Source organism: Anabas testudineus, chromosome 5 (genome assembly GCF_900324465.2).
Source record: "Anabas testudineus chromosome 5, fAnaTes1.2, whole genome shotgun sequence".
Lineage (NCBI taxonomy): Eukaryota > Metazoa > Chordata > Actinopteri > Anabantiformes > Anabantidae > Anabas > Anabas testudineus.
The window spans coordinates 15328396-15341426 of record NC_046614.1 but is presented as its reverse complement, the minus strand read 5'-3'; the positions used below and the strand labels follow the sequence as shown (position 1 = coordinate 15341426).

The following is a 13031-nucleotide window of genomic DNA, read 5'->3' as shown; positions in this document are numbered from 1 at the left end:
GGAAATTGGTAAAGTCAAATCTGAATTTCCATCCCAGTTTACAAATTCACATAATTACTGAAACGTATTGTAATTAAATGTTTAAGACACACTCTGGAGGTGGCACAGTGTGTTTTCCAGTTTCCCTGCTATTGTGTTTGTTTCCTGATGTTCCCCGACTTCTGCAGATGTAATGTTCAGGAGGCAGGGTTCAAAGGGGAGCCTGGACTAGAAGGAAACTGAGTTATTCCTTTGTTCCTTCCCCTCCCTCTTCATTCACATGGGTCATCTGTGCTCTAGATTTTCCCTAAACACTCAGCAGAGAGAGAGCGAGAGAGAGCGAAACTGATGACATGGTGAGGTGAGTCAGCGAAGCTCAGAAAACAAACAGCGGAACGGACACAGGAAAACTTCTTACTTCCATGTCCCCACCTTATCCGATCATGTTCTCAGGCTCAACTTTTAGAGGAGCACCAGTCTTCACTAGACACTCATGCACTTAAAGCAGAAGCAGTCATTTTTATTGGCAATAACAGAAACACTTTTAACAACTGTTCGCACTAAGATTTCATTTTTCTTCCAACCTACACAGACTTTGAAAACAGGTTGTTAAATTGGATGAATTATGTGTCAGTGCGTGGCCTCTACCCTCTTTCCCATGGCCATTATTCCCCACGTCTAGCCCCAGCTCTTCATCGTCCTATCTGCTGCACTTGGCAACACGGCAGCATGTGTTACTTGGTTACTTCACTGAGCCATTGCCAGTGGCTGTCAACACATGCCTAAGGCAGCAGTGCATCTGCATGCCAGATGCCATCTGCCCACTATCTGAAGTCTGCTCAGAGCATTAGTGGAAAAACATTAGAATCCCTCTCTCAAGTAGCAACACTACAACTGAGAACGACTTAACTGAAACTGTAAGGTCTACAACCATTCTTTAACTTCACTAAAGATAAGAACTGTCAAACAAATGTAGTCAGGAGTGAAAAGAAAAAAAATACAACATAAAACGGTTTCTCAGTGACTATAAACTAAACAGTACATAGGCCTACAGCAGTTAAACATTAATTTACTTTTTCCAGCTGAATTTTAACATTTGAAGATTGTTTACATACATAAACAATATATTCTGCTGCACAATGAGTACTTTTACTGATACCTTTACTGAACTTTAATGGTAATATTTACATGCACTTTACATGGACTTTACTTTTGAGTGAACAATTTATACTTAGATAGAGCATTTGGTATTGCTACGAAAGTAGTATCCTACTATTAGTGGCTTGTAGGTGAAATGTCTGAAAAGTCCATGACAAAGACTGCTGGTAAAGTTAGTGACAAATATTACTCTTAGCTGTTATAAAGTATGTGTATGTGTTCTTGTCTGTATCTTTATACTGTTATAAAGTATAAAGTACTAGTCAAAATCAGAATCATATGACAGATTTTTTGCTTTTGCACTTGTAACTAAAATCAGTTTATATCACTGGCACACAGTGAGTTAATAAAGTAAATTCCATATTTTTGCTCTATGTCTTTAATTGTATTTAATGTTATATAGTTTGTGTCGTTTTGCAGTGATTGCATGTTTGCAGTATATAATTATCTAATCCCATAAATACCAGATTATTTATAAACTGTAAGTGATTGCAGCCTACAGTAGAAAGGTCACCGTGACACCGTGATCATTAGTGGGCCTGATCTTATTTTTAGGTGAGTATACTTTACTATAGAAGCTGTGACCTCCGATGAGTCTTTGCTGCTTCCTCTGTATCTGTTTCACGAACTTCTTGGACTGGTTCATTCCGCGCTGCGCTGGGACGAAGCCAGTTCCCGCTCCAACACACACGAAAAACCAAAGCCGCGTCTCACTCGAAACCGATGCTGTAAGTTGTGTTTAGGTTTAGAGGCGAAGAAACAAGTCACGGAAACGCGTTAAACCCGCTGACGGTGGTCCAGGGATGTCCGGTTGGATTCGCCACTCCCCCCTCTGTTCCCGAGCCGAATGGAACATCCTGAAAGCGGCTTGGCACTCGGAGGCGAACTGACTTCGCAGGGGGTAAGTTCGCTTCTCTTCGCTTCACTGACCACAGGAAGTCCGACAGCGGAGGGGAGAAGATCCGAGCCAGCGGACGCATGCAAGTTAAAAAATCTCCGTCATCACTTTTCTTAGCCTCTTCAGTAATTAGATCAAATATTAGTTTTCAGACAGCAGTGAAACGCGTCTTGAAGCAGCAGGCTGCTGTTTTTTTTTTTTTTTTTTTGGGAATGCTTCCTCAGTCTGCCAGGAAAGGTACGTCTGTCCAGCTGCACTGAGACTAATGTGCAGTCACTTTTCTCTTCTATTGTTCAAAAATATCTACAAGTACCATAAATTAGACAGGTCAAAGTCTGCATATTTAAATATGAAAAGATACATTTTGGGAATAAAGCTAAAAAAAATAAGTTATTTATATAAGCTGTGTCTACAAAATGCTTTAGTCAGCATTTACCTAAAGTAAAGTACTTAATACTTTACTTTAGGCAAATGCTACTTAGGTTAAATTAACTATTTAATCATGATGTCTTATTATTGCATAAGCTGCCATTTGGCACACTAACCTCACTTTTAACAGCTGCAACAGTTAATTCATTGGTTATTATGATCCAGTTAATATAATAAATGAATTAGCTTTTTGAAATAATGAGTACTTTTACTTTTAGGCAGGTTGTGATGCTTCTACCTTTTTAGTTAGGTAAAGTTTTATTTGAAACAGAATATTTCTGCACTTCATATTGCAACTTTTATGTAAGTGGAAGATCTGTGTTCTTCTTCTGCCACTGCCGTTAAAGTTAAATTAACAAACTAATTTATTGTAAAGATAAAGTACAAAATAGAAGTGTGTGTAACTCTCCTCTGTGACTTGTAGAGGAGAGAGTGATAGTCATTTCTGTCAACATCTGAAGACATGTACTGGACTCTGTGTGACTGGAAAGTACTCCTGCTGATTGTTCTGTTGTGGGATCACCTTGGTGTTTTGGGACTGAAACCCACAAGATGGCCGCTGTATTCCAATAAGCCCCTTCTCCTCGCCTGGAATGCCCCCACTGAACACTGTGCCCCACGGCACGGCATTCACTTTCAGCTGGACCAGTTCCAGATCGTGGCCACACCCAATGAGGGCTTTGTTAGACAGAACCTCACCATCTTCTACAAAGAGCGCTTGGGATTGTACCCCTACTTTACTACGGATGAAACACCAGTCAACGGGGGGCTGCCTCAGTCAGCCAGCCTTGAACAGCATCTGACGAAGATGCCTGATGGGTTAAACAAGTATATACCTAACAAAGATGCCATTGGTTTAGCAGTGATTGACTGGGAGGAGTGGCGCCCACTCTGGATAAGGAACTGGGAAATCAAAGATGTTTACCGTAGACGTTCTCGTAAGTTGGTGCAACAGAAAAACCCCAACTGGTATATAGAGCAGGTGTCAAAAGTGGCCCAGCAGGAATTTGAGATGTCTGCCAGAAAATTCATGCTGGAAACGTTGAAACAGGCCAAGAACCTGAGGCCCAACCAGCTTTGGGGGTTCTACCTGTTCCCCGACTGCTACAACCATGACTACAGGCGCACGCTGGAGAACTACACCGGTCGCTGCCCCGATGTAGAGGTGGCTCGCAACGAGCAGCTGAAATGGTTGTGGACTGAGAGCACAGCCTTCTTCCCGTCCATCTACATGAATGACGTGTTACGCTCTTCGCCATCCGGAAGGCAGTTTGTCCGGAACCGGGTGAAGGAAGGGATGCGATTGGCATCATCGGGCGATGGACTGGCACGTCCTGTCTTTGTGTACACCCAGCCCACCTACAGCAAGTCACTGCAACAGCTGACAGAGGTGATGATCTAATGAGAAACTCTCTCGCTTCTGAACGTGATTCCTCTTCCTTTTCCGATTTTTTTTTGTGCCTTTCATCCTTCTGGTGAACTTTAAAATGACAAATGTGTTCCTGCACGCTGGCTGCTGTACAATACTAACCAGTTTGGAAACTCAGCGTATGCACTTTTTTGTTTCAAGATTAACTCTCAGTCACACCGTGGCTCTGACACTCAGCACTACCACCACCCTCTTTCTCTCTGATTAGTGCATGCTACACAGACCTATAGCTCTCTGCTTTTCCTTATCAGCAGCCACAGTCCTTTCCTGTTGTGGTAGCAGATAGACACCCCAGTACCTCTCAGGGGCAGGATGGGTGTTGGTCAAGTTGAAAATCTCACTAACACCCTATAGACTGTTTCCTTATGGGAAACTGAACAGAAGAGAGCTGAACAGTAGCGTCTAACCCACTAACACTTTGATTCTGTTATATTTTCCCTTTGTGTGATCATCACTTTAAAAGTGCTGTATCGATATTCACAGACTGACCTGGTCTCCACCATTGGTGAGAGTGTGGCTTTGGGAGCAGCTGGAATCATCCTATGGGGAGACGTAGCCTATGCAAGCAGCAAAGTAAGCACCCACACACTAATTCTGAGACAAACAAACCAATCACAAACACAATTTACAATTGTGGTAAGCTTTGACCTGCCGTCATTGTCAGTCATGTGTGCAGTCAATGTGGAAGCTTTTCCTCGGGGCTCCAGTTCACAGAAAGTGACCAGAGTCACATGAACATTCTTCAGATAAACAGGGGATATTTGTTTGAAGTGTCACATTTAGGCTGACAAGTAATTTCCAGTTGTAAAGACTCTGTTTTGTAGCACAGTGTTTTCATTGCATATACACTAAACTGTAAAGAATGGACAGAAAACTAAATGTATTTGCTTTTCATGGTTTCCTAATTCTAACTCTTTCTTTATTTCGGATTAATGATATAGACGTACACTGAAACTAAACAGCGGTATCATAATTTTATGTATTTTTTTAGTGTATTTTTGCTACTCTTAATCAAGACTTGCACACCACATCAAACCTCATTAAAATCCTATTAAACGTTGGCCCTGAATAAACAGTTGTAACATGTGGGGCCCAGATAGGAATAGCGAGAATGAATGGAAAGTTACCTTAGACGAGAGCTTGATATCAAAGTAAAAGTAGTACTTGTAAGTTTGACACATACCCACTTCGAATCTTGACTTACATGAGTGAGTGGATTTTGTTTCTTCTCCAGAACAGCTGCGCCACACTTGATACGTATCTGCGGGGTCCGCTGAGTCACTATCTCCTCAACGTCTCCACGGCGGCAGAGCTATGCAGCCAGACCCTGTGTGGCTCCAACGGGCGCTGTCTGCGCAAAAATCCAGACAGCGATGTTTACTTGCATTTGGACCCCCGCACCCACACCATCTCCAGGCATGGTGACAAGCTGACAGTCACCAAGGAGTCTGGCGAAGCAGAGATCACTTTTCAAAAGGACTTTCAGTGCCAGTGCTACAGCGGCTATCAGGGAGACGGCTGCAATGAGATAGACCCGCTACGCCAAAAAGTGCACAAAGGGATGGCAACTCAAACTATAGCATCAGCGCTCCAATGTGTGATCTTTCTGATCATCTCTCTGCTCCTCTGTTAATGCACCATAAGTACAGTAGACATAGATGCATTTTTTATGATCATTTTTGATCTGTCATGTTTCATAGCTGTATGATGACACAAAGTGACATTTTATAAAAAAACACTGTGGAAATTGTGAAGTTATATTTGTTTATAAAGTGTAATCATTTTTAAAACAATGACGAGCTCGCTGGAAATGACTCTCAGTCACCGTTTCCCAAGGTGTCAAGTTCCATGTTTGTCAGTGAGAGGTTGTTTCTGGGGGAAATGTGAGTGAGTTGGCGTACGCTGTGTGGTGAAGTGGAATTAATGCACTTAAGTCTGGTAATAGCACAAAGTATTTAAAGTGCGCGATCTTTATAAAACATTTGACCTCTCTCTGACATCTGATGTTTTTTATAGAGGCAAGTACAGTGTTACTATTTATTGTTGAATACATTTTTTTAAGTGTTTTATATGACATTTTCTTATTTTTATGTCCAAGAATGACTACTACTTTTCTTTTAAAAAATATGTTACTTCATTTATTCTAAAAAAAAAAAAAAAGTGTTATCAACAGCTATTTTGTGTAAGAAGCACAAAAACCGCACAAGCAATATGAAACTGAAATTTCTGATACTACCATTCACCATGACATGATCGCCTCTGTCTTCATGCTGTTTTCTCAAATTTGACTTTTTTTGTCAAAATAAATAAACTTCTTGAAGTTATTGTGTTATTTCTCTTCAGGCAGAGCTTTCAGTTACAAAACACAGTAACCTGGAAGATGATGCCAAAGCTGATGTGTTTTAAAAAGTCGAGCTTCGGGGTAAAAACATGTCACCCTGATGCATTGAGGAGAAGCAAAGCAAGCTAGTCCTCAGGGAGAAACGTATTGCAGGCTGCAGCCTCAGACCCCCTCCCCATGTAATTGTAGGGTGCTGTTAAGCAAAGAGTTATTTTTACTAGTTTTAAGAGTTGAGCAAGGCATACAATTAAATTTGGAGGTGGGAGAGTTCATTATGCCTTTTTAAACAGTTATTTAGAGCAACCTTCAGAAAACTATTTATCATAATGTGTTTTTGATTTTGTTTGGTTTTTAAATGAAATGTTGAGGGTTAAATTAATGATGGAAAGACTTTAGCTCTCCTGTGACTTTAAATCTGTGTCTCCAGTAAATGATTTGCATGCTTCCTGCTGATTGGCTGTTTGAAATCTTGTGCTCACATCTGATTAGCTGGTAGAACATCAATGCACACTTTTGATTGGATGTTGAATTCCCAGCTCCCACTTCTCCTTTCTCCTTCCTCTTATTTGTGCCTGTGCAGTTCAGATCATGAGACTATTTACACACCCAGAACACAGAGCACAAACTAAAAGCCTAGTTCATAGTTGATATAGGTAAGTGTTAAAACTTAATCTAAAATAGATTTGGCTCTTACTTTTTTATGCTGTTTTATACTTTTACTTTATTGGAATATAGTTACATCACAACAACATTTGTGATTATTTTGAAAATCGTGCAGGATAAGCCGGCAAAGAAAGAACAATTACCTTTCAAATTCAGACTCGTGTTACCTAACGACTTTAATAAATGTGGTGTGCAAAGATAAGCGGTGTGTGTTTCTCGTCTTCGCAGGAATGACTTCCCTTCGCCCTGAGGTGCTGCTGCTCTTTAATCTGATCACCCTTGCCTCGGGTGTGCAGGTAGACTCATCTTTTGCCCAGGTGCCTTTCCTCACTGTGTGGAACGCTCCCACTGCCAGCTGCCTCTCTCAGTATGGTGTGGACCTCGACTTGGGGACATTCAACATTGTCCAGAACCAAAACCAAACCTTTATGGGAGGAAACATAACCATCTTTTATGCTGAAAAGCTCGGCCTGTATCCTAGGTATTCCAGCCAGGGAGTGGCTATTAACGGTGGAGTCCCACAGAATGCCAGTCTGGATGAGCACCTCAGAGTTGCCTCTCAAAACATCCTATCCTATATACCTGAGAAGAATTTCCAGGGTCTGGCTGTGGTGGACTGGGAGAGCTGGAGACCTGTATGGGAGAGAAACTGGGATAGTAAGCAGATTTACATGGATGCATCAAGAGCACTAGTGAGAGCCAGGCATCCAGACTGGAAGTCTGCACAGGTTGAAGCTGAAGCCCACAGGAATTTTGAGGCAGCAGGGAGAAAATTCATGGTGCAAACTCTAAAATTGGGGCAGCAGGAAAGACCAAATGGGTTGTGGGGTTACTACGGTTTTCCCAATTGCTACAACTACTACAGTGACAAAAGCACAAACTACACAGGGGAATGTCCAGCCATTGAGATCAAGAGGAATAACAAGCTGTTCTGGCTGTGGGAAGCCTCTTCTGCTTTGTATCCTGACATCTACCTCAGCCTCAACCTGCGAGGCCTCGACAAAGAAGTGCTCCTCTACACTCATCACCGCATCCTTGAGGCCTTTAGAGTGGGGGCTCAGGTGGCTCCTGCAGCGCTGCCTGTGTTCACCTATGCCCGCATCGTCTACACCTACTCGTTAGAGTTCCTCTCCGAGGCAAGTAGCAGTTGTTTGTGCTGTTATGAGTTTCTTATTCAGTTTTACATCCTCTGCTTAACCCCGACTGTGTACTTCCCTGCAGGAGCACCTGGTTTACACCATAGGAGAGAGTGCGGCTTTAGGATCAGCAGGAGTGGTGCTCTGGGGTGACGGCACCTTCTCCAGATCTCGGGTACAGTATCAGACCTGTTCAGCACAATAATCTAAACTTCCTTTTATAATTCTCAGCACCTGATGATACTAAAACCTGCCTGTACTGTCAGAAAGTTTCCAAACCTATCATAAACAAGGTTATGCAGACATTTGTTCTTTGGACCTTTGGACAGAATGTGCAGAGGAACTGCAGATCGACTCAGTACTAAGATAATACAATACATGTGTGTGTGTGACAAGATTTTAAACATGCTGTGTTTGAGTAATTAGGTTCAAAGTGTAGATGAGAGAACAGAATGAGCTGTTTTATATAAAATATATGGATTCAGCTGGTAATGGGTCAATGTTCTAGGTTTTCTGTTCATGGAAATTTATATTTCTCTTGTAAATTTCTGGATCAAGAGTATTTTGTTTAAACGATTAGAAAAAGATGGTGGTAATATTGTTTTGTGTACATAGTATCTATGGTGATTCATATGTAAATCACATTACTGATTGATAACTACAAGGAAACCAAACAACAAAACAACAACATCAACGACAATGAAATCAACAAAAGATTCGCTGGAAACATTTAAATGAAAAAGCGAAAAGCTAAAATATTTGTGCACCAGGTTTTAATTTTGATGTACTGGACTGCATCTCACGGAACAGTGTGAGCTTCACATCTGGAGCTTTAATTCATAAAAAAAAAGGAAGTTTACAACCTCTCGATCCCTTCAGTGAACAATATTGTACCAATTTATTCTTGAGATTCGTTAAAGTTCTTAACGTTAAAGTTTTAGTTAATCCTTTGAAGGAGGATTTTTATTGTCAACAAATGAAAAGTCCATGTTTTTTTTTTTTTTTACGATGGATCACAAATACATATAATAATATAATAATAATATAATAAGTTTCATACAAAGCTAAAGACATCTGCTGCGGTTGTACCCTTTGTCCACATTTCATTTAGAGAATTCCTGGAGAGCAAGTGAGCGAAACAGTACATTTTTTAATAAGGTCATGATTTCGTGGAGTACATGGTGTGTCTTTTCTCCAGATGACTTATACCATGAAGGCATGTTTGATTTGGCTCTGTGTGCTTATTTCACAAGCTGGAATCAAATAACATCTCACCAGCTGAGGTATCAGCTGTTTAAATCCACATGAATAACTGTCCATATTACACTGGAGCTCATGTATCAGCCTTTTCACAGCTTGGGCACAGAACATTGCTGGCATCTTGTATCTGTTAAAGTGATGACGTTTTGCTATTCAGATGTTATTTAAAGTTAAAACGTCTGTCGTAATCGCTGCTTTGTCTTTGTCCTGTTTCTTATCTACTCTCAGGCCACTTGTAATGCTATCAAATCCTACATCGACAACACCCTGGGTCCATACCTTGTGAATGTAACGTCAGCAGCCGCTCTTTGCAGCCAGTTCACGTGTTCGTCTCACGGAAGGTGTCAGAGGAAGAACCTGAACTCGGGGGCATACCTCCACCTCGACCCTTCTGTGTGGAAGGTGGTGTCTGAGAAGAAGCCGAACGGCCGGAAGAACTACAGAGTTTTAGGGCAGATGAGGGAGGGCGAGGTAACATTCATGAAGTCTGAGTTTCAGTGTAAGTGTTACCCTGGGTGGCGTGGGGAGAACTGCTCCATACCATTTCAGGGGTAACGGACTGTTTTCTTAAAGTAAGGAAGGTCTAAACAAGGTCTGAGCTAAGGCTCAGAGGCAGTGAGTGATCTTCCTCAAATATGTATTTTAAAGTTTTTTCTGTCCAGTTGACTGAACTTTTTAAGGGAACAAAATCAGGGAGAGTATTTTTATACTAGTACAACAATTGTGTAATGTTAATTGTAATAAGTTTGCAAGTTATTTGTTTGTTATTCATTTATCATTGGGGGAGGGTGACACTTGTACTCGTATATACTACATTTTCAATGCAGGACATTTGCAATTGAGTGTTTTGTGTTATTGCTACAGTCTCTATCTAAATTTCTACATATCCCTTTTCCATTGTCTGCATAATGTTCTGTAATTAATGTAATATAAAGAACATTATGTTGAGATTAAATTTTTTCTCACCACTGTCCTATAATTTGAATGCTGTGTGTTTTATCTACAACATGTTGTTAGGAGGTGTATGACCAACAGGTGGTGTTGTGGGACAGCTTACAGCCAGAACAAAGACAGGAGACATCAAGGTCAGAGGCTTGGCTGCTGATAATCACAGAGATTTGCAACAACTCGATGAAGAACCATGTTTGAGTCGGTATTTATATGCCAACTCTGCACCAGCTGAAGTGTCCATATTTAATTAAACCCACTATAACACAGAGCCACAGACAACATAAGATGAACTCGATTGATTTACAAGTGGTGTGTACAAAGTCGCCTTCTCTGATTGCCACTGCTGCTATTAACTGCTCTTCTGTTTAGAGATAGATGCTTTAAAAAAAAAAATCCACAGCTTGTGCTTTTAAAAAAAGTTGAAGTTCATTTGTGCCTTTTCCTGCGCAAGACAAACTACTCAATTGGCTTTGGAAGACCAAGGGCACAATTTAATGCCAATCCTAAAACACTATATTTACCTGTAGTTACTTGATAATGGCAGGAAAAAACACAACAGGGCTCTTATACTGATTGACCCTCAACGCTGCCTGTTAGTCTGTAGGCTTCACCCTGTCTGCCTTAAATCCACTCGCTCCGTCCAAACAGAGAGGAGAAATACTATTAGTGGTGGTGTTTTTAATAGGATAAGGATTAATACAAATTTTGTGAACAATATAAAAAATGTATTCAAAATGCGATTTATCATTAAATTGAATTTTTAACCTGTGTCTGGAAATTTTGTAGAATTACCACTGCAAAGCAAAACTTGCCCTTTACAACCATTTGAATACAGTAATATTTGACACATTAAGAACAATCTTTTTAAACAAAACCCAATGCCTTTGAACCTAATATCTGACTCCACATAAACAGAAACCACTCTGATCTGTTGATCTCTCTTCGAGTGCTCCCCACTTTTTCCTCCATCCTCTGTCAGGTCTGGCAGGCCCTCTATTTCTCTATCCTCTCATCTCTGCATTTCTTCATTTTGGCGTCTCGCTCTGTCACCCCTCCATGGTCACGTCTCACCTTTCCCTGCTGCTCGGTCTAGAGATCGTCTCGCTCTCTCTTGGTTTAATAACTGTTTTGTCACGCTCTGTCTCTGTGTCCTTCAAAGGAGGCGACTCTCTGATCAGGTTTCCTTTAGATCTGATGCATGCTTGTTTACATAATTTATGTGTATATGACACCAAAAGCAAACAATGGCATGTGGGGGGCCAAAACATTGGAAAACACCCCTTAAACACCCCTTATAATGCACTCCAGTATGACTGAACCACCCATTATGACCACATTATTTAACTAATACAGTAGTAGAATGATCACTTGGTTTTATGGGTAGCCATGTGAGCAGTGACCGTGCCCAAGGAACTAACACAGGCTAACATGCTGATATCAGACTAAAATAATCCTAAAATGTATTCTCATCTTGCTACGTTTGTAGTTAGAAAGCAGTGTGAAGTGCTTAAAAAAGCAGAAAACATGATCAGCATACTGTCGATACATGTGCCGAGTTACTGGATTCACAGGTCTCATGAATCTTTAGGTGTTTCTGCGTTTGCTATTACTGTTGTTCCACATTGTGCTTCATCCTGTTTCCACTGTTACCACATCCATTACTGTTAAATTAGATATGGCCAATGAATGTGCTCAGACCAGAAACATTAAATGCTTCAGTAATTCTTGTGACAGTGAAGTCTACATTCATCATCTATTAAGCTTTGGTAGTAAAACGACAAATCCTGCTTTAGTGTTGATGTCATGTTAATATGTGCTGGCTCTGTTGCTCTTTTACCAGACAGAAGCACTAAGTGTGTGCTCTTTTATTTTGTTTTATATTTGATCATGATTGAGCATAATTCAGTTGTGATGATCACTCCAAAAGATTTTAACGATTTCTCAATAACCTGCTTGCCTTTATCTGAAAAGTTATACAGATGTGTACAACTGTTAGTACCCTCCCGTTAAAGAAAGAAACAGGTCACTGTAATAACTGACAAAGCAATAATAAATAAAAATGCTCTAAAAACGTACTTATGATTGGACATTGCTTTCGAGAACAAACTAATGAAACTGTCCTGGATAAAAATGATGATATGCTTAACTTAATATTGTGTTGCACGACCTTTTGAGGCAACCACTGCAATCAAGCGATTTCTGTAACTCTCAATTAGACTTCTGCACCTGTCGTATTTTGGCTCCAGCTGTCTCAGGTTTGAAGGGTGCCATCTCCAGACTGCATGTTTCAGCTCTTTCCACAGATGTTCACTATGATTTAGATTCATAGAAGGGCACTTCAGGATAGTCCAGTGGTTTGTTCTCAGCCATTCTTGGATGTTTTTAGCTGTGTTTTGTGTTATTACTCTGTTGGAAGACCATGACCTACTAAATGACCTGATGAGACCAAGCTTTCTGACACTGGGCAACACGTTTTGCTCCAGGATTCCTTGTTAATCTTGAGATTTCATTGTAACCTGCACAGATTCAAGACACTGCCAGTGCCAGATGCAGCAAAGCAGTCCCGGAACATAACCAAGCCTCCTCCATGTTATACAGTAGCTACAGTGTTCTTTTCTTTGTATGCTTTATTTCTGCATCTGTGAAAATAGAGCTGATGGGCCTTTCCAAAAACTTCCACTTTGGTCTCACCTGTCCAAAGGACATTATCCCGCAAACCTTCGCTTTGTCTATATGCATTTCCTCATTTTTTGACCCAGAGACGTGCATCCAGGATTGCAGCTGATC

General features: G+C 40.8%; 2 protein-coding genes across 2 annotated transcripts; both read left to right on the top strand.

Annotated features, from left to right (window-relative positions):
• The first annotated feature begins 2008 nt into the window (after window positions 1-2008).
• On the top strand, window positions 2009-6217 carry hyal2a (hyaluronidase 2a). The gene is made up of 4 exons (XM_026346621.2): window positions 2009-2272; window positions 2889-3854; window positions 4377-4466; window positions 5128-6217. Exons 2-4 carry the CDS (start codon window positions 2928-2930, stop codon window positions 5524-5526), a joined length of 1416 nt encoding a protein of 471 aa, XP_026202406.1. The 5' UTR covers window positions 2009-2272; window positions 2889-2927; the 3' UTR covers window positions 5527-6217.
• A 578-nt stretch (window positions 6218-6795) lies between these two features.
• Window positions 6796-12264, top strand: hyal1 (hyaluronidase 1). The gene is made up of 4 exons (XM_026350054.1): window positions 6796-6887; window positions 7126-8033; window positions 8119-8208; window positions 9522-12264. The coding sequence occupies exons 2-4, from the start codon at window positions 7128-7130 to the stop codon at window positions 9846-9848; spliced, it is 1323 nt and encodes a 440-aa protein (XP_026205839.1). The 5' UTR covers window positions 6796-6887; window positions 7126-7127; the 3' UTR covers window positions 9849-12264.
• The last annotated feature ends 767 nt before the right edge of the window (window positions 12265-13031 follow it).

Excerpts from the sequence above, each read along its gene's own strand:
- hyal2a (XM_026346621.2), top strand. The coding sequence starts at position 2,928 with ATGTACTGGACTCTGTGTGACTGGAAAGTACTCCTGCTGATTGTTCTG. Across the intron at positions 3,855-4,376 it reads CACTGCAACAGCTGACAGAG|ACTGACCTGGTCTCCACCAT; the intron begins GTGATGATCTAA and ends CGATATTCACAG. Across the intron at positions 4,467-5,127 it reads TAGCCTATGCAAGCAGCAAA|AACAGCTGCGCCACACTTGA; the intron begins GTAAGCACCCAC and ends TTTCTTCTCCAG.
- hyal1 (XM_026350054.1), top strand. The coding sequence starts at position 7,128 with ATGACTTCCCTTCGCCCTGAGGTGCTGCTGCTCTTTAATCTGATCACC. Across the intron at positions 8,034-8,118 it reads CGTTAGAGTTCCTCTCCGAG|GAGCACCTGGTTTACACCAT; the intron begins GCAAGTAGCAGT and ends ACTTCCCTGCAG. Across the intron at positions 8,209-9,521 it reads GCACCTTCTCCAGATCTCGG|GCCACTTGTAATGCTATCAA; the intron begins GTACAGTATCAG and ends ATCTACTCTCAG.